Genomic DNA, 25,505 nt, shown 5'->3' on the forward strand with positions numbered 1-25,505 from the left:
GGGGCCGCTCCCGCCCGCTCTGGTGTGCGGAGCCTCCCGAAAAGCTCCGGGTCCGGGCTCGATTCTGTTTTGTGTTTTCCCCGTCCGTGGCTTGGTGGGCTCCCGCTTCCCCCCTCCGCTGGGTTTGCTTCTGGGCGTGTTGGGTTTCGTTTGGGATTTTGGTTTGGGAATTTTTTGCCTCCTGCCTGCCCTCAAACCTCGCCGCCCTCCGTGTGGGCTCTGCTCGCACTCCAGGGTTCAATCCGCCTCCCCTGGACCGGCAGGCCAGGGCGTGCCCAGGGGCTCTGCCACTGGGAAAGGTTTTGGGGTTCGAACGGCTGTGCCTGTGCGTGCCGGACGGGAAACGGGACCTTATTTTCCTTTTTCTTTAATTCTCTGTATTTTTCCACTGCCGCGGTGGGTTAGGAATGCTTCTTGCGATCCCCTGGCAGCATTGCCTCTAGGTAAAGACCTGCATAAGTGGCTTTGGGATGCCCCTGCAGGCCTACCCCCGCCGGGGGGACGAGGCTCCGAGGCTCCGTGTCCCACCCTCAGAGCCTCCGGCCGCCCTTCCCGGCGGGCAGGCGGGTGAGGCAGGCCCGGCCCGGGCTGGAGCCCGGGGCTCCCCTTTCCCCGCTCCGTGGGGCCGGGGTGCCCTTGGTAATGATTAACGCCGAGCCCCACGGCCCAGCGCCATTTTAGTGCGGGCGGGAACGCCCCGGGCCCGGCGCCGGGGACACGCAGGGACCCCGATCCCGGCTGCTGCTCCTCGGGAATCCCCCGGGGGGGATCCCGGCACGGCTGGCACCAGCCAGGGGCTGAGCTGTGTGCCCACGGCCGGGGCTGTGTGCCCACTGCCCCTTCTCTTGGCCCGTGTCACCCACGTTCCCAGGGCCATTTTGGGGCTCTGTCCCTCAGGGAGGGGAAGGCCGTGTCTCCATCTCTGGGTTTCCTGCAGGATTTCCAGGACCCACAGGGGCTGTCAGCAGTGTTCGTGGGGTCAAACACGGGAGCCATTTCTCGGTCTCCTGTGGGTTCCCGCTCCTCCGTGCGGGGTTTGGGGATCGCGTGGGTCAGAGCCGGGCAGGGGCTCTTGGAAGGCTGGGATTATCTCCGGGGCCTGTCCCCGGGGGAAAAGCTGTCACCTCCCTCCCAACCTTCCCCTGAAAGGGCTGAGGGAGGGTGAGCTTGGCCTTTTTCCCTTTTCCAGCCAGGTGGGATGAGGCAGTGTGGCCATGGCCACTGGGGAGCATGGCCATGGCTGGCCCTGAGCCACTCTTGTCCCCTCATGGGGACACCCATGGCTGGAGCCACCTTCACCCCCACCCCGTCCCTGCTGCTCTTCCAAGGGAAAGGCGCTTTGTCCTCCCAGTTTGATCCCACTTTGCTCTGGGGTGGTGGCAGCTGAGGGGGGCCTTGGAGGTGTCACCCCTTGGCCACTGTCCCTCCTTGTCCCTCTCTGGGCAGTGGGGATCCCGTGGATCCCCAAACCCACCCAGGGCTCAGGGCTGTGGCTGGGACACCCCAAGAGCCCCGGGCTGGACCCCACAGCCCCCGGGGAGGAGTTTTCCATGCCCTGGCTCCTTTCTCCTGGCGGATTCCAGAGGCTGTGGGAGCCGTGGCTGGAGGGTGGAAGAACTGGAAGGCTGCAGGGCTGGGAAGCCTTTGCTCCAGAGGGTTTTTATCAGTTTGACAAGGCTGGTGCCAAAGGCTGGGACCTTTCAGGTCCAGCTCGGGGCAATTCCCTCTGCTCTGCCTGCCCGAGCTTGGGAAGAGGCAGGAGCAAATGATCGCTGTGCTTTCAAAGTCCCATTGCCATATATCCTCCTAAAATTGCTTTTCAGGTGGGAGCTCTTTGCTGTCAAAAATTTTATTGGATTTGACTCAGGTGGAAACAGATCCTTTGTGGAATTTCCAATCAGTTTTTCCCTTGCCTTGGCTTTTCCAACCAAAAAAACAAAACAAAACAAAAAAAATCCTGAGAAAAGAGGAGGGAAAAGGGTTCATGGGAGGAAAGGACTTTTCCTTCCCGATTTGAGTCAGATCAGCCAGAAAAAGCATTTTCTTCTTTAAATCTCCAGCAGCTGACGCTGGAGGGAATAATAATAACAATCATACTAATATAAAAATGATAATAATAAAGTATGGCACGTCCAGGGAACATTTCAGGAGAGGAGGAGCTGATCCCTCTGTGTGGCTGTCAGGTCCCCTGGATGAGTGAGGGGCCTGGGGTATTTTATCCTTGCTCCCACCTGGTTGCCACAGCATTCCTGGGCACCTGAGGCTGGAGAAACATGCCGGGATCACCCAGGGCCTGGGAGGACAGGGCGGGAATTGGCTCCTCCAGGCTTCCCTGCAGCTGTGGGGAGGTGGCTCTGCCAGCACTGTCCTTGAGCATTTGGGAAGGCGATCCTGTCTCTGTGGCCCATGCTGGGAATTCCGATGTTGGAGGCTCCGGGGCTGCTGAGAGAGGGCAGGAGCTGCTGGGAAGAGAGAGAAGGACAAACCCCCAGCCTGTCCCTCGGTTTAACCCCTTCCTGCCTGTGCCAGGCCCCAGTGCAGTTGTGGTGGGGCTGGTGAGCCCCCAGTGGGGCTGAGCCTGTGGTGGGAAACAAGGAAGATCCTGATGAGTGTGGAAAGGGATTTTCCTTGGCTGTAGGCTGAGGAACAGCAGCAAAGAGCTCACTTTGTGTCCCCTGATCCCAGTTCCTGTCCCACAGGAACTTCCCCACCCTGTCCTTGGCTCCCTCTGGGCTGGGGTGGGGGCTCAGGAGGAATAAAACATCTCCAGCATCTGGGAGGTGCTTGGACACATCAGATGGGATCAGGAAAGTGTTCCCAGAGCTTTTCCTGGCACTTCGTCTCCTCAGTGCTGGGAACAGCACTTCCCAGACGCGTCCAGCAGTGTGGAGGAACTGTGGAACAGGGTGGAAGTGCTATGGTGCTCCTCTGACTTTATCTTGGCAGGGATTTTGCCTCTGGATCACATGAGAGCCTGGATCCAGCATTTTGAGGAATGCTCCAGCTTTCAGGAGCTGTTTCAATCCTGCCCTGTCCCTGTGCCACATCCTGCAGCTCCTTTGCCACATCCTTGTCATGAACGTGGCTGTGGTGGCTTGAGGGTGGCTGCCCATCGAGCAGGGATGGCTTTTCCTGCTCCAGTGCCTTGCACAGCCCAGCTGGAACCAGGGAGATGGATCCTGGTCAGTGCCAGGAGAGTCCTGCCTTCCATGAATAAAGCTCCTTTATTTTTTAGGAGAGATGTTGGAGTGCCCAGCACAGCTCCCAGGGGATGATTCATTTCCTTGGGATCTAAGGAGCTGCAGGAAGGGAATAAATTTGGCTTTTCTTCAGGGAAGGGGGAGATGGCCACTTTGGAATTTTGCTCTGGAACTGGAATGAGATGCTTGAGGAGAATCTTCTCCCTTGGGGATCCTCCTGGCTTTGGAAAAGGGTTCAGAAATTCCACGGAAGTGTGCAAAATCCATTTCCAAAGGGTGCTGGCAGTCCGGGCAGGCTCCAGGGATGGGGTGGAAGAGATGGGAAGTTAAACCTTGACAAGAAGGAAACACCTGATCCCTCTGGCATGAGGATGGGTTTGGGAGCTGGTGGAGCCTTGCACGAGGGATCTCCAGAGGGAGGGATCCTTCCTCTGTTTTGCTTTGGGATCAGCTGATCCCAATGTTTTCGGGACCAGCCCGTGGATTTGCAAGTCTGATGTGCTTTGTGCCTGCAGGCAGGTGTCTGCAGGGCCACAGTGAATTGGGGCAGATCCCCAGGAGGGATCCCATTTATCCGTCTTCTAAGGAAGACCCTTAGGAGAGTCCCCACCCCAGCCGTGTGCCAGGGCTTGGTCCCACGGCAGAGCAGCTCCGGAGCCTGCAGGAAGCTCTGGGTAAAACCAGTGAGCCAAAACCCGGCACACGCGGGGGTTCACCCACAATATTCGTTGTTTTATTTATCTGGGTGCCCAGAACCCCGCCGAGTTCCCCGGGTGGGTGCAGGAGGGCGTGAGGAGCAGGACGGAAGGAGGAGCAGGATGGAAGAGCCGCACGGAGTTGCTCGGCCGAACTTTGAGCCGCGGAGCTGCGCGGCTTTGTCCCGGCGGGACAAAGGCTGATTGTTCTGCCCGGGGAAGTTTGGCGAGGCAAGGGGACGAGGATTCCGAGTGCGCCGTGCTCGTCCTCCTCCCTGCGACCTGCCCTCGGCTGGAGAGGCGCCTGGTGGGTGTTGTTTCCTTTTTGGAAACCTGCAAAAGGAAAGGAGGGAGCGAGCGGGGAGCTGCGAGCGCCGCGGATTTTCCTCTGCCGCTCCTCCCGAGCAGCAAACCCCGTCACCCGAACTCGCTCCCCGGGCTTTGGGGAATGCATTTCTGCCCCCTGCATCACCGCCCGGGAGTTTTCCCCCTCTCAAACCTGTTCGGTCACCTCCCGGCGCTGTTTTGTTCTCCTTCCCTGCTCCACTGAGTTCTTTTATCCAACCCATCCACTGCAAATAATCGCACTTACGAGCGTCTTGTGAGCTTGATTACAGTGTTTGCTTTCCCCGTGCTCCATTGGCGAATTCCCGCAGTCACCGGGTCCCGCCGGGCTCTGGGGATTGGAGAACTCGTGTTTACAATTCAGATGTTCTCAGAACTTGAGCTAGCATGAAAACCCTCCAAAAAAACCCCCATGGGCTGTTTACCGCATCAAAGAGCTTCAGCCCCGTTGAAGCTCGGCTTGAAACTCAAACAAAGAATCTTTCATTGAGTTCAGAAATGCTGCGAGAATTCTTGGAAATTTATTGTTTTCTCAGCGTGATGGGGAGGGACCTTCAAGTTCCCACCCAGAGCAGGAGTTGCAAGTATTAAAATGCGTTTCAGGACCTCGCTCTTTGTAGGATTTTCAGTGCAAGTAGGAGAAGGGAATGGCATGGAATTAATCCCAGTATAGCTGCTCTGAAGACTATCCCAGGTTTATCCCAAAACCCAGGCTATTATCCCTTATCAGATCCCTCACACCTGAGGTAACTTATCTCGTGGATCTGAACCCATCCTGGAGAGGCCAGGGGATGTGGATGCTCTCCAGCCCATCTAACCATGGGGTTTTTTTTGTGTATTTATTTACCCCAAACATTGTAATGTTGTCTCTATAAAATCATCATTTTTTCTGCTTTTCAGGGAGCTAAACCCAGGAATGGCTGGGTATATTAAAATTCTTCACAATGCACAGGTTTGATTTTCTCTGAACTGTGGAAAAGCCCCAAATTTGTTGGGAAAATCAGGGCATCTCCCCAGCTGCTCATCCAAAACATTTCTGAACCTTTCGTTCTGGCCAGCTTCCAATATTTGGGGCTTTTGTGGTTCTGTGGCATGGGAGGAACCCAAACCCATTATTTTGGGGTTTGCCATCCCCTCGGGGATCCCAGGAGTGTCCCAGTCCTTGTGTTTCCCAGGGCTGGCAATGCCCAGGCTCCCAAATGCTCCCGCTGGAGCTTCCCCAGGGCTCGGAGCCCTCTCCTGGGAGCTGTTATTGGCCTGTGCCATAATCAGCCTCCCTTAATTAACAGGAACTGGGGACTCCTTTATACACAGGGAAAAGGTGGAAAGAGAGGGTTGGGGTGGAAGGCCCTGGATCTGAAGGAAACTCCAGATTTCTGCTTCCAGGACCACACCAGGAGCACAGAGGTGCTTGCTTATGGCAGGATGGGGAACGAGGTGATGGTTGAGGTCCTTTCAACCCAAACCATTCCATAATTCCATTAAATACTCAGGACAGGACTTGTGGCAGGAGTGGACCTGCTCCAGTGTCCCCCTCCATCCCTGTTTTGGCAGGACCTTCCTGGCCTGGGAATGTTCAGGCTTGGAAGAAGAGTTGGCCCAACCCAACTCTCCCAGCCGCCTCGGGGTTTGTTTTGTTTTATTTTCCCAACTGCTTTTATTTCCCCAACTGGAGGAAGTTGGGGCTGCCGGGATGGGGGGATTTGCTGTCTGCAGGTGAAACCTGACCTTGCTTGGGGTCTGCCCTGCTGGTTTTCCTGGGAAGAAAAGGAATTGTGGCCTCTTTGATGGGCTCTGGATGCCAGGAGGGCTCCACAAGCCCCAGCAAGCAGCCAGTGACTCATTCCATTGTCAGCCCCTTGGGAATGTGCCTTGGAGAGGAGTGTGAGCTGCCAGGGGGATTGAGGGAGGCAGAGTGAATCCCACCACTGGGGAGGATCCCTGGGAGCTCCAAAGCCTCTCCCACAGCACGTTCAAGACTTGGGGCAGGGATGTGTAACTGGGGGAACTGGAAGGCTCAAAGACAATCGCAGCATCCTGGGGCCAGGAACAGAGGGGTAAATTTGTCCAGGGAATCCTGGGGATTGTGACATCCAAGAGTCAGGGAGAGGCAGTTCTGGGATGGAGCTGAGTCCAGAAGGAGCAGTGGAGCTGCAGGGGCCCCCTGCTCCTAATTCCAAATCCAGCACTGATTTGTGCCTGTTAAACCCAGGGTTCCTTGAGTTCTGCCATGCTTTTGGCTGATGCTGGAGCAGCTCCAAGCCTCTGGATCTTCCAGGAATTGAAATGACATTAAATAATTTCATTTTTTCCAAAAAACCATCCAAGGGGCTGTAGCAGCTCACACCAGGAATCAGCCCAGATCAACTTCCAGGAGCTTTGGTGGAAAACCTCAATTCCCTTTCAGGGGCTCCAGCTCAGCCTTTGCTGGGCAGGAGCAGCTCAGAAATTGTGAAATGGGAATATCCTGAAAGCTGTGAAGGTCCAGCTCCCTTAAATCCTCATGTCCTCCCTTCCCACACTTTGAGAGTTGTCCTCACACCGGGTGGAGCAATGGGAGAGGGGAGAGGCCATGCCTGATTCCCACCTTCCTTCCAGCTCCATCCAGGGCTGGGTTCTGCAGAAGTGGGATCTACCCCCAAACTGTGGATCAACCCCAAAGTCAGCATGGGACCCCTCCTCCCTCACCTCTGGCTGTGCTCCTGTGTCATTCCCTTCCCACTCCAGGCTCTGTGTCCAAGATTTTGTTATTTTTCAATCCATTTATGGCTTTATTTTTGGAAAGGTTTCTGCTTGCTGCTGGAGCCTGGCTGTTCCCAGCATCTCCTCTTCCAGCCCCTTGACCTTGGAGTTGGATGAGGGTGTTTTCCCTGGCTCCCTTGGCCTTTGGGATTGTGGCATGACCCCGGTGATAAATACCTGAGCTGGATTGCCTTTGAGGGAGCCTTTATCAGCTGCTGGAGGGAAGGAATTGCAAACACAGCCAGCAAGTCTGGGAGTGGGGCTGGATGGAGATCGCAGCTTCCCTGGTTCCTGGGAAGTCATTAACTGCTCAGGGAGTTCCAACACACAGGCAGGAAAGAGCACTGGGATAACTCCCCGTCTCCTAGGCCATCCATGGACACAAACCTGGGGAAAGAATGAAATTCCATCAATGATTTGGGGGCAGCACCTCATCCTGGAGTTGCTCTGAACCCCCAGGTTTGGGCAGGGTGGGGTCTCACATCCTTTTTCTGGCAGGGAGCCGAGGCAGGAAAAGGGGAAATGTCTGAAGTGGATGATGTAAACCTTGGACTTGATCACCTTAGAGGTGTTTTCCAACCCAAATAATCCATGGGTGCTTCGAGGGCAGCCCCTCACCCTGGAGCTGCTCCTGTGGGACCGAGCAGGGGAGCACATCCAGGGCCTTCCCGGGCCCAGCACATTCCCACGGGAGCTTGGATTCAGTCTGGGACACAGCTTTGTTGTTTACAGCAGCCAAAGAAGTTAGGCACTTGAAAGGAAGAGTCCCGGGGCTTTCTTTGCTAATCCCGTTTTACAGAGAGTTCCAGGAGACTTGAGGAACAAACAGAAAATAACGTCGATCCAGGTCGGTATCAAACCCAAATCATCAGAGGAACAAATATTTACCCAGGTCAATATTTAACCAGGAGACAATAAATGCTGATATTGAACCAAATCTGGATATAAATACAGGCTATTTATAAAGTGAGCCTGCAGCGGGGCACTGCCGGGGCCGTGCCAGGGGGGTTGATTGATGATTATCCTGCCCATTGTTTGCTGATTCCCTTGGAGGCTGGAGTTTCGTGCAGGTGCACGGAGGAGAAAGAGCCCAGGCTGGGTTGTGGCACGACCGTTGTGCCACACCTGCGCTCCCGGGGTCCCTCGTGCCCAGGACAGGCCCCCCCTTCCCGCTGGAGCCAGGTCCTGCTGTTCCCCCATTCCCTGAACCCCCACGTCAGAGGATCATCGACTCATGGAGTGTTTGTGTTGGGGGGGACATCAGAGATCACCCAAACCCGACACCTCCCACTGTCCCAGACTGCTCCAAGCCCTGTCCAGCCTGGCCTTGGGCACTGCCAGGGATCCAGGGGCAGCCACAGCTGCTCTGGGCACCCTGTGCCAGGGCCTGCCCACCCTCACAGGGAACAATTCCTGCCCAATCTCCCATCCAGCCCTGCCCTCTGGCAGTGGGAGCCATTCCCTGTGTCCTGTCCCTCCATCCCTTGTCCCCAGTCCCTCTGCAGCTCTCCTGGAGCCCCTTTAGGCCCTGCAGGGGCTCTGAGCTCTCCCTGGAGCATTCTCCTCTCCAGGTGAGCACCCCCAGTTCTCCCAGCCTGGCTCCAGCCCTTGGAGCTCCATGGCCTCCTCTGGATTTATTTCAGCAGTTGCACATCCCTCTGATGTCAGGCCCCAGGGCTGGATGCTCTTGGCTGCCCAGCAGGGACACAGGTGACATTTTCTTGCCCCCTGTCCCCAGAGCTCTTTGCAGCAGTGCCAGCACCACACTGGGGCTGGGTGTGAGCAGGAGCCCGGGATCAGCCGAGAAGGAATCTCCTGGCTGGGAGATGGGCTGGGAGCTGTGGCCAGGCAGGAGTGAGCCCAGGGCAGGTGAAACAGCCCTGCTGTCCCCCAGCCCCTCCCTGTGCCACCCTCAGAGCTGCTGCCTGTTTAGCAAACACTGATTTCCCTCCTGGTCCCCTGGCTCTGCCCGGTGGTGACAACACCTGATGTTCCTGGGGCCGTTTGTCATTTATCACCTGCAGATTAGGAGGTGTTTAATCAAGGGACAGCCACGTCTCAGCCCAGCTCCCCGTGCTCGTGGTTAATCCGGGTTTCTCTGGGGCCTGCCAAGAAATGTTTGTGTTGGACTCTGCTTGAATCGATCTCTGTGCTGATAACGGCTCCCCCAGCCTGGGACATCTGATCCAGGGATAAACCCCCGGCTCCTGCAGGATTTGTGGGAACTGGCAGCAGTGGAGGGGCCCATGTCCACCCCTATGAACCACTGGAAAATCCTGGAAAATCCACTCTGGAGACGTGGGATGGCGTTGCTTTCTTCATCTGCCACTGCTTTTACTGGGGCTGGGGGCTTCACATCCTCCAGCTCTCCCAGGGGCTGGTCCTGAGGTTATCCCATCCTCCAGGGAATTTGGGTCACCAAGTTTGGGTGTGCTGAGTGTAACACTGCTGGTCCAGTGACACAAACTGGTGAGCAGTGGCCTTACTGGAGTGGACAAAGTGCTGGTTTGTGCCGTCCCTTCATTTTTATTTTGATTTTCTTTCTCTGCCAAGTTGGGGAGATGCTTCTCCAGGATCAAACTTGGGTGACTTTGGGGGAAAAATCCGTCTGGAGTTCACTGTTTTGGCAGTGCGAGAGGAGTTTCTTGCTGGCATTCCCTTCCTGGACATGTACAGATGGCTGCAAATCAAAGAGAGTGGGTTTAGGTGGGACATTGGGAAGGAATTCCTGGCTGTGAGGCTGGGCAGGCCCTGGCACAGGTGCCCAGAGCAGCGGTGGCTGCCCCTGGATCCCTGGGAGTGCCCTAGGCCAGGTTGGACAGGGCTTGGAGCAGCCTGGGACAGTGGGATGGGATGAGCTTTGGTGTCCATTCCAACTCAAACCATTGTGGGATTCTGTGGATGATCCCAGTCCCTCTGGACTCCCAGAGGGTTTGTTGGTGTTTCCCCTTTTCCCTGAGCTGCTGATCCATGGCTCCGTGGTGGCTGCTGCAGCCTGCGGCCGTGCAATGTTGTGTGGTGCCCCCTGCCCTCATCCCGGCCTCCAGGGATGGCCTGGCCAGTGCCTGTGGGGGAAACTGGGCCTGTGATCCCTCTAAAAACCTGGTGGCTCTTCATCTGCAAGGCGCTGAGGCCTTTCCCCCTCAGCTCACACCTCGTTGGGATGAGCTGAGCACCCCATTTGTGGGATAAGTTCAATCCTTCCCCAAAAGAGGCAGGAAATGGTTCATTCCCTGCCTGTGGCTGGCGGGCAGGGAGGAAGGGATGGGCTGAGCATTCCAGGTCATTGCTGTCCCATGGGTGGGGGACAGGCAGAGGATATGGGGTCTCCAGCTATGGGATCTGAAGTTCTCCTGGAAGTGAGAAGGAGAAGGATGTGGACTGAGAATGAGCCCACAGGAGGCTGGTAAATACTGATTTGAGATTTGGAGGAATCCCAGATCTCTTCTTGGTGCTGGAGGACAGTGGCCTGTTTGGAACACTGACCTTGGAGAAAGGATCTGGGTCTGAGGGATCTGGGAGGAGCCCTCAGCCCTCTGAGTGAATCTGGGAGAGGCAGGAGAAGGGAGAGGTGCAGGACATCTGTGAGCACCTTGTCCTCCGTGTGGGGATGAGAAAGGGATTTGAGGTGCCGTGCCTCAGTGTCCTCGGGAGAGCTCTGTACTTCCCATTTGTCTCTTCTGTCCAAAGAGGCTTCCCTCGTTCCTCCTTGGACAGGCTCCAGCCATGGTGGGCAACCACCAGCTGCTTCCATGTCATGGCGTGGGAGGAGACACCATTGCCAGGGGGGACACCTGGAGGCCCTGGGAGGGCCCTGGGAGGGCTCTGGGAGGCTGTGGGAGGCTCTGGGGGGTGCTGCCCTCCTTGGCAGGGGAATTTGGGGGGGTCTTTGGGGTGAGCAAGCTGGGGAGGACACCCCACTAACCCAGCCCTGCCTCCCACAGCTGCACCCCATGAGGATGGACCAGCGGATGCCGCCGCTCATCCTGGAGGTGAGTGCCTTCCCTCCTTCCTTCCCCTGTGTCCTCCTGCTCCTGGTGGGAAGGGGGAGCACAGAAGTCCCCAAGAGACTGAGCTGGGACATTCCCCCCTCCCCATTCCCACTCCCTCCCACTCCCTCCTTCCATCCTTCCAGCTGGGACACGTCTCTCTGTCTCTGCCAGTCCCCTGTGTCAGTTTGTCACTGTCACCTCCATGGCCTGTGTGTCCCCATGGGACAGGAGCCATGAGTGACAGCCGGGAGCACCTGAGCGCTTGAGGGCACTTGGTCACCTCAGTTGTGCTGATCCTGAGCTGAGCACTTTGTAGGATCACAGAATTGTTTAATTTGGAGAAGCTCTCCAAGACCATCAAGTCCAACCATTCCCCCAGCACTGCCGAGGCCACCACTGCCCCTGTCCCCAAGTGCCACATGCACACAGCCTTTAAACCCCTTCAGGGACAGTGATTGCCCCACTGCCCTGGACAGCTCCTGCCAGGGCAGGACAGCCCTTTCCATGCAGGAATTGTCCTTAATATCCAACCTGAGCCTCCCTGGCCCAGCCTGGGGCCGTTTCCTCTCCTCCTGTCCCTGTCCCTGGAGCAGAGCCTGACCCCCCCCTGGCTGTCCCCTCCTGTCAGGAGCTGTGCAGAGCCACAAGGTTCCCCTGAGCCTCCTTTTCTCTAGGCTGAGCCCCTTTCCCAGCTTCCTCAGCTGCTGGATTTGGATAGGGCACTGGTTGGGAAGTGCTTTGGGGTCGGAGGTGCCAGCACCAGGCCAGGCAGTGTTTTCCAGGTGTTTCTGGGCCACAGACAAAAGGTTCCCATTTCTCCCTGTGGGAAGGATGCTGGTGCTTGGGATTCCTGTGGAACTGTGGCAGGGATTCCTGCAGAAATGTGAATAGTGGAGCATTCCATGGGGTGGGATTGTTGTTGTCCGGGTCCTGCACACACACACAGAGCAATGGGCAGGGCTGGTGTCCTGACCGGTGACAGCCACTGCTGTCCTTATCACCCCTTTCTCCAGGAGCCTGAAGGGGAATTACTGTGGTTTTTTTAATGGAAAGACCAGGAAAGGACTGTACTCTGCAGGGAGGGGTGGTTCTGGAGGAAGGGAGGTTGGGTGACACCCAAGAAGGGCCCTCCATGCAAATTTGGGCCCTCCATGGAATCCTTTAGTGTGGAAAGGCCCTCTGAGCTCCACAGCCTTCCCCATTTGTATCCCTGCCTGGTCCCCTTCAGCAGAAGGACCTTCCCTTGGGAACTGGAGGTGAAAAAGTGAAATGCCAGAGATAAGGGAAGTGTGGAAGCAAAAGGCACCCAGCACCTTGCTGCTGCCAAGTGGGGCTGTTCATTGCTCAGGAATGTGTGGCATTCCGAGCTGCCCGGGGTGAGCTGATTCCCAAGGGAACCTGGCCCGTGCCAGCCTGGGTGCCAGCAGTGCCCGGGGCTGGGCTCCAGGGCTTTGCCGTGGTTCTCCCGAGGGAGGGAACCCAGCAGGGAGGGACTCCTCGGGGCTTGGAGCTCTCCGTGAGGGTGGGATGGAGGTGCAGCTCTCTGAGCTCCCTCCCTGCCTCCTGCTGATGCCTTGGGGTAAGGAGGGAGGGCAGGCACCAGGGACAGGCACCAGGGAACAGCTGGAGCTGTGCCAGGGAGGGTTAGGGTGGATATCAGGGAAAGGTTCCTCATCCATCCTCATCCTTATTCCCAGGCTCCCCAGGGAGTGGGCACAGCCCCGAGGCTGCCAGGAGCGTTTGGTCACTCAGGGTGGAGGTGTTGGGGTGTGCAGGGCCAGGGGTTGGACTGGATGATCCTTTCCAACTTGGGATATTCCATGGCTCCACAAGTAGCTCAAGGCTGTGCCTGAGCGAGGGCTCCTTCTCCAGAGGGGCTGTTTGAGCTCCCTTTAACCAGGACAGGAACTTCCAGCACCTCCACGTTTGACAAGGGTAGACATGTCATGGTTGGACTCGATGACCTTAGAGGTCTTTCCTCACACAACAATTCCCTGATTCTGCAGGATTCCCAGCACGCTGTGTGCGCACAGTCCCAGCGTGGCCCTTCCCAGCACGGCCTCCCTGAGCTCCCTCCCGAGTGGCAGAGGGTGGATTTGTGCTGTCCCCGTGCCTGGGTGCCAGCCAGCTCAGCCATGTGTTGCCAGCAGGGCTCCCAGAGGTGCAAAGGCTCTTTGAATGAGCTGGAAGCTCCGTGATCCTTTCCCTGGAAAGGGCGAGGAAATCTCTTGGCTCCCGCCCAGCTTTGTTAAGAGCCCTGAGGTGGCAGCAGGGCTGACTTTGGCCCGTGGCACTGTGGTGACACAGTTCAGGGCTGGAAACCTCGGCTCAGGGCGTGGGCTGAGCTCAGCTCCCACTCCTGGAGTGCACTCCAGGCTCTGCCAGGGAAACCTGGTGGTTTTCCAGCTGCTGTCCATAGGAATGAGGGCTTTGACACTTGGAGATCCACCAGTAATTAAGGGCTGCAGCTCTGCACGAGAGCTTTAGTGCTAGGATCTGCAACCACAATGAGCAGAACCTGAGTCATCCAGCACCAGAAGATGAATTTCCTCGAGGATTGCTCCATCAGGGTGCTGGATTGTTGGGGCTGGATCCAGTGGGGTGCCCCAGCAGGCAGGAACCAGGAAGGGAAGGAACCAGAGCCAGAGGTTCTGGGACCTTGGAGGAACCAGGCTTGTAAAAACAGCTCTGTAAAACCAGAACTAACCCAAAGGTTAGCCCAGGGCTGAGTCACTGCCCAGGTGAGGCAGGAAGGCAGGAACTGTTCTCATTTTAGGCTCAGAACACACTGAATTTGTGGCAATATCACTTAGATTTCTAGGCCCAAATTATTTCAAATTAATTAAAGATATTGTCCTAGAATTCCTCAGTTCATTAAAGAGACTTTCCCCAGAATAAAACACTCCCCAGGCTGCTGAGTTTAAAGGAAATCAGAGCCAGCATGTCCAAGGTGGGCTGGAGATCCAGCATGCCTGAGGTGTGATCCTGGCTGGATCCATCCCATTCCTGGTGCTCACTCCTGCTGTTTGTGGGCCCAAAGCTTTGCACCCAAAGCTTGCTTCCCTTTATCAGGTTTAATTTCTGTCCTGCCTGCATCCTGTCCCGGCTGCCCAGTGTTATCGGGGAGATAGGGAGGGGGGAAGTAGGGCAGAGGATGCTGATTCAGCCCTGGGGAGTCTGGCTGAGTCAGACCCGGAGCTAAATCACCTCAGCTCAGGTTCCCGGGCTGTTCCTGCTGCTCCCTCCATTTCCTGCTTGCTCAAATCCCCTTCGAGCGTTGGCCTGCCCCGTGCTGGGTGTCAGGGTCACCTTTCCCAGCTGCCCTGTCCGTGTTCTCGCCGCAGGCGCGCTCCGAGATGGACAAGTACCTGCCCAGCGAGGCGCCGCCTGTGCTGGTGGACAAGAAATACCGCCGGGAGAGCGCCTCGGTGGTGGACGAGTTCTTCTCCACGGAGAAGCCCAGCTCCACGCCCTACAGCGTGAACATCAACGTCATCCTGCCCGACACCACCCACCTGCGCACGGGGCTCTACCGGCCCCCCAAGCCCGTGGCCCCCTTCCCGCAGATCAAAACCGAGCCCGGCGCCGGCTTCTCCCAGCCCTGCTCGTCCTCCTCGGGCGCCACGCAGACCCTGCCCGACTTCACCAGCGTCTTCAGCATGCCCCAGTCGGTGGCGGTCAACAACATCTTCATCAAGCAGGAGATGCCCGCCGAGGTGCCGCTGCCTGCCCACCCACAGCCGTCCCAGCTCTTCCAGCTGCCCCTGGGTGCTGCCGGCGCCGACATCCCCGCCCTGGCGTCCTCGTCCAGCAGCACCACGGCCGTCAGCTGCCTCAGCGGGGTCACCATGTGCACAGGCTCGGTGGCTGGCATGGCACACAGACCCGTGCAGCCAGCAGGGCCCCTCAAGCAGTACCCACACATGGCCCAGGGACAGGGGAGCTTCGGGAACATCCCCGGGCAGTTCTACCCCGCTCCGGGGGTGACCCTGCCCCCCTCGCCCCCCAACTCGCAGCCTGGCAGCCCCGAGAACCAACCCGAGCTCATCAACACCATCTCTCCCCCACCCTCCTATGAAGCCACTTTTGGACTGAAGCTGGTCCAGTCGTCCCAGATCCCCCCAGTTCCCAACGGCGTCGGGGGCCTCTCCCAGGGGCACCTCGTGATGCAGCCCCCCAAGTACAACCGGCGTAACAACCCCGAGCTGGAGAAGAGGAGGATCCACCACTGTGACTACCCAGGTGTGCTCCTCACTGGGGGAGTCTTGGCACCCCGAGGATGGGTGGGAGCCTCCAGGGAGGATAAGCTGAGCTCCTTTGGGGATGAAGCTGTGGATGGAGCCCCAGGGAAGTGGGAGGGAGTAGAAGAGGTTGATCCCACCAGCATGGTGTGGTTCCTGTTTTGTCCCCTTCCCTCTCCCTTTACACTCTGGCAAAAGCGACTCAGCAAGGTAGAGAGCTTCTGCAAAACCAGGGATGCTCCTGGGGATCTGCTCCTGGGAATTTGCTCCTCGGGGTCTGCTCCTGGGGATCTGCTCCTGGGGATCTGCTCCTGAGCTGTGCCTTCGCTCTGGTCTTTTCCAACCCTGAGCAGCCACATGAGGCCACTCTGCCATTGCCACTGACCCTTCCTTTCCCTCTCTCTCACAGTGGGTGGAAAACCAGCAAGGAATTCCCACCAAGAGCATTGCTGGACTCTCTCTGAGAGTTCTGATCTTCCAAAGAGTCAATGAGCTGAATATCCCTGTGCCACCCTTCCGTGGCTCCATGTGCTGCAGCAGGAGCTGTGGAAGGGCAATCATGGAGTGCTTTGGGTTGGAAGGGATGTTTAAAGCCCATGTCATCCCACCCCCTGCCATGAGCAGGGACACCTTCCACTGTCCCAGTTAGCTCCAAGTCCTCAAGCTGGGGATCAGCCCAGAGCAGCTGGGGCTGGATCCCTGGAAGTGCCCAAGGCCAGGCTGGACAGGGCTTGGAGCACACTGGGATAGTGGAAGGTGTCCCTGCTCAGGGTGGGGATGAATGGGATGAGCTTTCCTCCCAACCCAAACCAGCCTGGGATTCCAAGGCACACACTGGGGAAGCAAATCCCATTGAGAGATGCCAGTGAGAGCCACCTGAGGGCTTGGAGATGGCACTCCTGGAGCCAGGACACACCTCCCACTTCCTGGGCTGGTCCCCAGTGCTGACTAGTTGTGGATTAGCAGTTTTCCCGTGGGGGTGTGTGAATGAGGAAAGTCACTTCCTAACTGCCTCCTGTGAGATTTATGGACACTTTCCATGGCTTGGGAGTGGCTGGAGGTCAGCCCAGAGGCTCTGCCTGCTCCAGATCCTGTCTCCAGCCATGATGCCAGGAAGAACAGGACAGGCTGAGAGAGATCTTTCTGTGCTTACACCTTCCCATTCTCTGGCATCCTGTGGATCAGGGACTTTCTGAGCCAGAAGCTGCCAGTGGTTGATGGCTTGTGCTGAATTTTTAACCTTCTGCTGGTCATGGTGAGGACATGAAAGGTGGAATTAGATCTGAGGCAGATTCTTTGTGTCTGACTGCTCAGAGGCTAACCCTGCAGGATTTGCACCAAGGCAAAACTGTTTTTAGCAGGATTTTGGTCTGTGGTGCAAAAAAAATATACCCCAATCTGTGCTGAATAAATTCTGGGTCAGTACGTGCAGAGGTGGAGCAGGGATCCATGTGATCCATCCCTCAAAGGATCAGCTGGAGGTGACTCCAGTCAGGAATAATCGTGAGGAATTCTGCCCAACCTGATCTGTGTGGGGAAGTGAAGGGGGCTTGGAGACTTCACACCTGGAACCAGATGAACATGGGAGACCTTTGTAAAGGCCTCATCCAGAACCTAGAGAGGCTCCAGGAGAGCTGCAGAGGGACTGGGGACAAGGGATGGAGGGACGGGACACAGGGAATGGCTCCCACTGCCAGAGGGCAGGGCTGGATGGGAGATTGGGCAGGAATTGTTCCCTGGCAGGGTGGGCAGGCCCTGGCACAGGGTGCCCAGAGCAGCTGTGGCTGCCCCTGGATCCCTGGCAGTGTCCAAGGCCAGGCTGGACACTGGGGCTGGAGCAGCCTGGGACAGTGGGAGGTGTCCCTGCCCATGGCAGGGGTGGAATGAGAAGAACTTTGAGGTCCCTTCCAACCCAAACCATTCTATGATTCCGTGATCTCTCTCCCAAATGTGAGGGGCTGCCAAAGCCTGAGAGCACCAGCAGCAAAACTGAACCACCCCTTGTCCCTCCTGCCAAAGAGGGGAAAAGCAGCTCCTGCCCCATCTGAGCAGGACAGGATCAAGGGCTGATCCTGGGCAAGAGGCTCCTTTGGGCTGGGTGGAAACACTGGGACGAAAAATGTCCCCGTGTTGCTTGTGTAGGTCATAAAAATTCAAATTCATATTTGAATATCCTCATCAAAACACAAAGTGGCAGGGCCAGAAAGGGCAGCAGAGGCTTCCTTAAGCTTTATCCAACTGAAACTTCAGAGGAATTAAACCTGACTCATTCCTGAGACACCTGCTGTTGGAACTTTCCCCAGTCATGGTGTCTCTGTTCAACCCTGTCTTTGATGAAACCTGTTCATACTGATCTTGTGAAAACGCTTCCCTCTGGCTCTGTTCTGGGACCTGGAAGCCAAGCTGTGGCTGTCCCTGGCTGCTTCCTGGAACATTTGTACCCTGTCTGCTGGGCTAGGACTGTTACAAAACCCAGCCTTGCAAAGTGATATCAGCTATGACTGGAACCCAGAGAGGCAAAGGGCACCACAGAGCCAGAAATTGGGGGGAATTGAATCTTTTCATCCTGGTGGTGGAAGGGGGGGTTTGAACCTCTGTGCTTGACTGTCCCCACCCTAATTCCCAGCACAATTCCCATGGGTGGCAGGAGAAGGTGTTCAGATCTCTCTGCCTAAGAGTAAATGCTCTTCAGTTAATGCTGAGCCCAAGCCAGGCTTATTTGCATGGCCCAGCCCTGTCCCCCCCTCAAATATCAGAGTTTGTTTGAGCAAGGGCCCCTTTCTCACAGGGAAATTGTGCTTTTTTCTGTCCTTGCAGGTTGCTCAAAGGTTTACACCAAGAGCTCCCATCTGAAGGCACATCAGAGGACTCACACAGGTAAGAGCAGCTCCAGGAAATGCTGCCAGCCTCAGGTACCAACCCCCCTAAAAAGGGCAAGGATAGGTGGGATATTGGGCAGGAATTGTTTCCTGTGAGGGAGGTGAAGCCCTGGCACAGGGTGCCCAGAGCAGCTGTGGCTGCCCCTGGATCCCTGGCAGTGCCCAAGGCCAGGCTGGACACTGGGATAGTGGAAGTTACCGAGGTGCAAGATGAGCTTTAAGGTCCCTGCCAACGTGATCTGTTCTTTGATTCTTTGATTTTTTTGTCACTCTGAGCTCTTCCCTTGATATGTCCCAAATCCTACCCGGGGCTGATCCTGCTGATCCTACAGGAAGGTTGTGTGGGGCCTGTGTTGCATGTTTAGGATCTCTGAGGAGACGAGGGCATCTCCTTTGTGTCAAACCCACCCCACCAGGGCTCCTAAGGAGAGGGAGGAACCCCTCGTGTCCCACTGTGTCCCACTCCCTCTGAACCCACACAGGGAAGGGCTCCCAGTCCATTCAGGGATGGGCTGTACCCTCCTTCCCAAGGGTGCCACGGTGCAAAGAGGGAGCCCAGCTGGGAGCAGCTCCCAGCACAGCTCCCCTGGGCTGATCCAGCTCCGTGACACTCTGCATTCAAGCCCCGGCGCCCTCATTAAGGCATTTATTATACCTGAAATGTTATCAGATCCCCAGGTAGTCCAGGAACCATCAGTGCCCTCATAAATCTCTTTTATAGGAGGGCTGATCTTTACTGAGAGCAATTAAGCTGGGCCCAGAGTTCACTTCTCTTTTTTATGAACAACGACCAAACCCCATTCTGTGGCTGGGAATTGGTTCTTGCTCTTGGCTCTGTTCCTTTCTCCTCTTATCAGCCCTTCAAACAAAGAATTTCACTTTGTGCGTGAGCCACGACGTTTCTTTGGCGGGGACTGGGGAGGAGGGGGCTGGAAAACATCACGGAAGGGATAGAAAAAAGGGAACAGGAAGGATGTTGTCCCAGAGCTGGGTGCTGATAGGGATTTATCACAGTCTGGGATCAGGGCTTTAAAATTAAATTAAATTAAATTAAATTAAATATCTCTTGTCCCTTCTGTGCCCAGGACAGGGTCCATGAGTTGGGTGCCTCCTTACCTATCACATACAAAGATGTACCCAGGAAAACTTGGATGGGTTTGAAATCCAAGAAAACTCCAGTAGTTTTTCCAGGTTTCCCAGTAATCAGGCAGGAAATCCAAGTGGCTTTGCCTCCTTCCCTTCCCTTGCCTGTTAGAGGGAAGGGTGGAGAAGTGAGGAAGGACATGAGCTGGGGGGTCAGGAGAACTGGTGGTGGTGAGCAAAAAGCAGGGAATCCAATCCAGAACCAGGATCTCTGCATCCAATGGTTTTAAGCCTCGTGTTTTGTTTTGGAGGCCTTGCTGAGGTCATCACCAGAGATCTCATAGTGACACCAGAGCTGAAAGAGCAAGGACTCACCCCAAATCCTGCCTCAGCTCCATCACCCCAAGGGTTAAAAGTGTCCCTTCTCCCATTCCCTGCCTGAGAGTCCATGGTCTGGGAGCTCTTTCCTTGTGGTTTCCCGTTGCCATGGGGCGGGTGTTTTCCTCTCCCGCAGCCACCGTTCATTTCCTGGGTGCCATTGTGAGGTTAAACATAAACCCCCGGGGCCGGGAATGCCACCCTGGATCCTTTGTTTGAGCCCGCCCTGCCGTGCTGTCCTGGGAGAGGCAGCCAGCTCCTGGGACAATGGGAAACCTGGGACAATGGGAAACCTTGGGATTCTGTCCTGGACATCAACCTGGCATTGTTTGAAAGCAGAGGGCTTCAGTGGGGTTGACCCAGCCAGGTGACCTGGAGGGGACAATGTCTGGCCTGCAAGGGGCAAATCCTGCCTTTGGGAAAATCCTACCTTGTCTTGGCGTGTCCCAAGTCCCATAAAACCCCCACCAACTCCTTGTAAATCCTCTGCAAGTGCTGTGTTTGCCTGAGCCATAAAAATCCCCCTCCCTTTCCCACAGAGCAGCATCCAGGGGTTTTTGGAGGAGCAGTGTGTGCTCGTGCTGCTCTGCCTCCTCCAGGTTCATGTATCCATGGGATTGTGTTTTATCCACTGTTTTATCCACTATCCAGCCTTGCTGTGGCTGATTTCACTTCCCTGGCCAAACGGGGCATTCCCAGCCCTGGAATTATTCAAGGCCAAGCTGGACAGGACGTGGATCTAGTGGAAGGTGGAATGCGGTCTAGTGGAACCTGGTCTGAAGAAGATGGGCTTTGAAGTCCCTCCCAAGCCAAGGCATTCCAGGATTCCCTTGCTCTGTGGAGCAGTCTGTACAAGGAAGGGCTCCCTGGGAGGCATGGAGAGGAAGGAATCCCTAGAAGTTGATGTAGGAATCCCTGGAAGTTGGTGGAACCTGATCTGGGCATGGTGGAACACGAAGGGCCTTAAGGTCCTTTCCAAGCCGAGCTGTTCCAGGATTCCCTGGTTCCATGCAGTATCCTGTGGGAGGAAGGGCTCCCTGGAAGCATGGGAAGGTCTCCCTGGAAGCCTGGGGAGGAAGGAATCCCTGGAAGCACGGCAGGGTAGGGCAGGGCACACATGCCTGTGCACGCGTGCTGGTGCGGACGTGCGCTCCCGCTGCGCCGCTGCGCCCGTCAGTTGGCCCCGGAACGGGTAAATATTTGAGGTCGGGAATGTCAGCACATTCCCTGAACTCTGCCTGCTTGTTCAGGCTGTTAAGAGCAGCACTAATATTTGAGAGCACCACGCCCTGCGTGGGGACAGGGCTGCAGCCAGGGTTCAGCCCCGTGGCCTGGCTGGAAGCGGCCGCGGGCTTTTCCAGCCCCGTTCCCAGCTGGCTGGGAAGGCGCCTGGTTGAATGGATTTCAGTTGGGAATGGGTGTGTCTGGGAGGGAGGGGGAGAGGGCACGGGGATGACATCACCTGAACGCTCCCAGGGAAACACAATGCGTTGTGTACAGAGCTGCTGGTGGGGGAGCTTGGAGGTGTGGAGCGTTAGGTCATGGAATCCTGGAATGGCTGGGCTTTGGGAGGGGTCTTTAAAGGCTGTCTGATCCTTTAACGATGCCTTCCAGCAGACCAGGTTGCTCCAAACCCCATCCACCCTGGTCTTGAGCACTTCCAGGTGAAGCCACCCACATTGGAAGGCAGTTTAAAAAAATTTCGATTTTTCAGATTGAAATTTAGATTTAGAGCCCTGTCTTCCTCCTGGTGCCTCCCACCACTCATACCTTCCTTAAGAATTTTTGGCTTTTTATTTAAAAAACCCCACCTAATTCACAAGTTGTTTTTAGCCTTTAGCATTTAGAAATGCTCCAAAACCCAACAGGAACTCGAAGAGCACTAGAAGGCAAAGTGGAAGGGGGTGAAGAGGGGCAGGACCTGGTTGGTGCAGCTCAATCCCTGGGTGGTTCTGGGCTGACTGTGTCCTCTGGAGAGCCCTGGCAGTGCCAAGGAAATTGGGAGTCTCCCAGAGGCTTGGGGGTGTTTTTGGGAGGTTGGGTAGGGATGAAGTGGGACAAGAGCTGTGTGGTGCAGCTCGGTCCATGGTGGATTGAGTGTCTATGTGCACACTGGGGAGCCCTGGCAGTGCCACGGAAGGTGGGCACCTCCAGAGGCCCGGGGGTGTTTTGGGGGCTGGGTGTGAGGTGTTTCTGTGTGGGAGGTGTGACCTGTGGCTGTCCCTGGGCAGGTGAGAAGCCCTACAAGTGCACGTGGGACGGCTGCGACTGGCGCTTCGCCCGCTCGGACGAGCTCACCCGGCACTACCGCAAGCACACGGGCGCCAAGCCCTTCAAGTGCCCGGCGTGCGGCCGCTGCTTCTCCCGCTCCGACCACCTGGCCCTGCACATGAAGAGGCACCAGAACTAGGAGCCGCCGCCCTTCCTGCCTGTCCGAGAGCAGCTCAAAGCCTTCCCTCCTCCCCGGGAAGAGCCTGTACATAGGAACGACCCCGCGCCACCATCGACCGGGGCGGCAGGAGAGCCCCTGCCAGCCTGGCCCCGTCTGTGGTTTCACAAGAGACTGAAACCCACCCAGCTCATTTCAAACGAGCCCTGGTCACAGACTGATCTCCTGACAAGGCTCCTGGTGACAGCGGGGCCATGGAGCTTGGATTCCCAAGGGCTTTCTTCTGGCAATCCTGCTATTTATTTGTCACTCAGGAGCGACTTAGTGTCTCAAGGTATTTTTGGGATGGGTTTTGCCTCTCTGCTGAGGCCCAGGAGGATGTGACAGCTTGGCTGTGACAGATCTCACTTGGAGACTCTTGGACACTCCCATGGCATAGCCATGGATGTGACACTGTGTGACCATGGACATGGCACCTTGTCCCATGGTGTGACCATGGATGCAGCACTGGTGCCATGGAGTGACCATGGCTATGCCACCTGTCCCATGGCATGGCCATGGATATGGCACTGTCCCTCATGGTGTGACCATGGATGTGGCACTGTCCCCCATGGTGTGACCATGGATGTGGCACCTGTTCCATGGTGTGACCATGGATGTGGCACTGTCCTCATGGTGTGACCATGGATATGGCACCTGTGCCATGGTGTGACCATGGATGTGGCACTGTCCTCATGGTGTGACCATGGATGTGGCACTGTCCCCCACGGTGTGACCATGGATGTGGCACCCGTGCCGTGTCAGAGCAGGAGCTGTGCCCAGGGCTGTCGGGGGTGACAATCCCCATCTCTGTGGGGGCATAGAAGAACAGACCTGTGACAGACTCACCCTTCAGACAAGGGGCAGCACAGAAGCAGGTGACAAAACGTCACTGAGCCCATTCCTGGCAGCCAACTTGGGACTGTGAACACCTGCCTGGCCTGGCCAGGTTTTTATGGTTGTGTCCTTAGCATTTCTGCTTCCAAGAGGAATTTGGACTTCAGGTGTGTCTGGGAGGACCAGCGTGGGTTTGAAACCAAACAGGGACAGCAAAAGAGCCACTGCTGAAGGTCTGGTGTCCCAGAATCCACCAGTGGTGCCCTTCTCCAAAATCCTCCCGCAAGGACTCGGTGGCTGCTGGTGCCACCGGGCTTGTGCTGTTGCCATTCCATAAGATGGGGAAAAAAAAAGGGAAAAAAGCATCTTGGAAACAAATTCTAATGAATCCTGCTGTTCAGAGTGGAATCACGTGACTACCTCACAGGTTCACCACCTCTGGCTCCCTAGGCTCCTTCCCCCCGTCCTGTGGGATGCACATCCCCGTTCTCCAAAGCCTTCCAGGGGTTAAATTTGGGCACAACAAGAGCCAGTTCCAAGACCAGCTGTGAGAGTTATAAATAAATCAGGACCAAATAATGGGCCTGCTGTGTCCAGCAGAGTATTGATTTGTTCCACACCCTCCTCCTCCTCTCTTGTTTTCCCTTGGATAAATTCAGGTGACGCACAGATTGATGTGTGGGATGAAGGCCACGCTGGACCATGGCATGGTCAGGCTGGAATTTGGAGGTCACTCCTCTCTGCTGTTGCCAAAGCTGCTGCTGGGTTCCTGCCTGGCCTTTTCCTTGGATAAGCAGCACCAATCCCATCGGTCTGTGTGACAGGAGAGGAGGGCAGGGAGGATTTGGGGTCCTTGGTGTGCTGTAGACTTCGGGATGGACGATGGCCCAGCTCTGTGGCGACTCTTCCCTGTGGCTCTTTGGCCAGGAGCCTCCTATGCCACCAGGGAGGGTGGGAATGGAGGAGGGAAAGGCCATGGAATTGTTGGATGATTTTCCCAACAGTGGGAACAGTTTTCCAGCCCTCAGCACCAACCTCCACACTCCAAGATGATTTTCTAGGGCGTCGCTTGTGGTTGAACCTCCCCAGTGCAGGAGCCAAACCACAAGGCACAGGGTCCCGTGTGTGTCACCATCAGCCCCACCCATGACCCTGTCAGAGGGGTCTCTTCACCCCCCTCTGCCTTTGGAGAAGGAAACCTCCTCTTCCCATCCCTGATTCTCCTCTTTCCCCACCCTGTGATGCTGATGGAGCCCAAAACCAGTTTCCTAAAAACCAGTACAAAGCCAAATGGACCAACAGGCAGCTTGAAATCCAAGGGGAATTGGACATAATTTTCCTGCTAATCTTGGGAATCCTTTTCCCTACAGCCTCTACTTGTCCTCCCCTGGACTCTGTGTAAATATATAAATATATATATATTGTTTTTTATTATTTGATAAGGGGCAGAAGTGTTTTAGCACCCACCCACTGCTCTGTATGCAAACTCCTCACATGCAAATGCTTCTCTATGCAACCATTTTTTTTGTTTTTAAAAATGAAAATCATGGCAAATCCTTGGCTTTTATTCCTTTATTTTTCTATGAACAGAGTGGACAGCTCTGGGTTTGTATTGGTGGCCGAGGGCAGCTGTTTTTGGGGAGAAATCCGGGGAAAGGGGAGTGGTGCTGATGGAGCCACGTGACACTTGTGACAAATGAAGGTGCCTCCATTCCCCAGTCCCCTGGGACGTTTTGGAAAAGCTTTGCAAGGAGTGGATCAAACGCTGGAATGTGGGTGCCTCACCTCTCTTTGATAATGGGGAGAAAATCTCTGTAAATAGGCCAAAAGTGCTGTGTGACTTTGTGGGTTCTTCCAGGTGATCCTTTATTATCCAAGATGAACACAATTGGGAAGAAATTGGGGCCTGGAAAATGTGTGGGGGAGGGAAGATTTCTTTTCCTGTGATGCTGTGTTTGTACAGAACCCCTCTCCCCCCACCGAATTCCCCAGGAATACTGATCCATCTCCTATTTTGTAATAAAATTTTATCACCTGCAGACCTGGCTTCTGGTTCTTTTTGCTCCAAGAGCTTTTTTTTGCCTTCACCCTCTGCTTTTCCAGGCTTAAGGAAAAGGGGAAATTAAGGTTTTTTGTTGGGGAAATGGGTGCCCAGGTAGGGAAGGATCCATGAATAGTGTGAGCTGGGAGTGGGTCCTGTCCCTGTCCCAGTGCCGTGGGAAGGGGAAGGAGGGACATAACCCTTGGTTCTGGTCCCCTCACCTTCATGGGCTCCCATTCTTTATCCTGAGGAGGGAAATGAGGCATCCACGGATCCCGGAGGGAGCTGGAGCAGAGCCAGGAGGGGGAGAGGGACAAGACAGGGATGAGACACCTGAACATTCCCTGTCCCTGGGGACACTGCTCCCATCACAGAGATGTCAGACCTGGCTGAGGTCTCCTCGGGCCAGCTCCTCCCTGGAACATCCTCCTTGAGCGGTGGCAGATCTGGGACAGGGCTCAGAGCAGAGATGGAAGTTCAGAGTCACCCCTCAGTGGGGTCTCAGCAGAGAAGGGTCCCCAAAAGTCCTTCTCCCTTTCCCACCCCATGGCTGCCACTCCCTGCAGTGCCCCCAGCACTGTCCCTGTCCCGGCCTTGTTCATGCCCATGGTGAAGCAATGGCTGTAAAAGCTGGGTCCATGCAT

The 25,505-nt window shown here is 56.0% G+C and overlaps 1 protein-coding gene and 1 long non-coding RNA gene across 7 annotated transcripts in view; one reads left to right on the forward strand and one right to left on the reverse strand.

Moving 5' to 3' along the window:
* The window catches only part of LOC134560510 (Krueppel-like factor 5), a 28,329-nt gene extending 3,470 nt beyond the window's left edge, over positions 1-24,859 (forward strand). For all 5 annotated transcript variants that reach the window (XM_063416587.1, XM_063416589.1, XM_063416588.1 and 2 more), the window contains 4 exons: positions 10,927-10,974; positions 14,319-15,216; positions 18,033-18,092; positions 21,787-24,859. In XM_063416587.1, coding sequence (XP_063272657.1) covers positions 10,927-10,974; positions 14,319-15,216; positions 18,033-18,092; positions 21,787-21,965 — 1,185 coding nt within the window. In that variant the 3' untranslated portion in view covers positions 21,966-24,859. The remainder of the gene's footprint in view (positions 1-10,926; positions 10,975-14,318; positions 15,217-18,032; positions 18,093-21,786) is intronic.
* On the reverse strand, positions 144-10,843 carry LOC134560514 (uncharacterized). Of its 2 annotated transcripts, XR_010082749.1 has the most exons (4): positions 7,544-10,843; positions 4,666-7,369; positions 4,395-4,571; positions 144-4,228 (listed from the first exon to the last, which is right to left on the reverse strand). It is a non-coding gene; the product is annotated as an uncharacterized LOC134560514 (long non-coding RNA). The 2 variants fall into 2 exon arrangements; XR_010082748.1 differs by having other exon boundaries at positions 4,666-10,744.
* Positions 24,860-25,505: the final 646 nt, after the last annotated feature.

The sequence above is a fragment of the Prinia subflava genome, chromosome 20 (assembly GCF_021018805.1).
Source record: "Prinia subflava isolate CZ2003 ecotype Zambia chromosome 20, Cam_Psub_1.2, whole genome shotgun sequence".
NCBI lineage: Eukaryota > Metazoa > Chordata > Aves > Passeriformes > Cisticolidae > Prinia > Prinia subflava.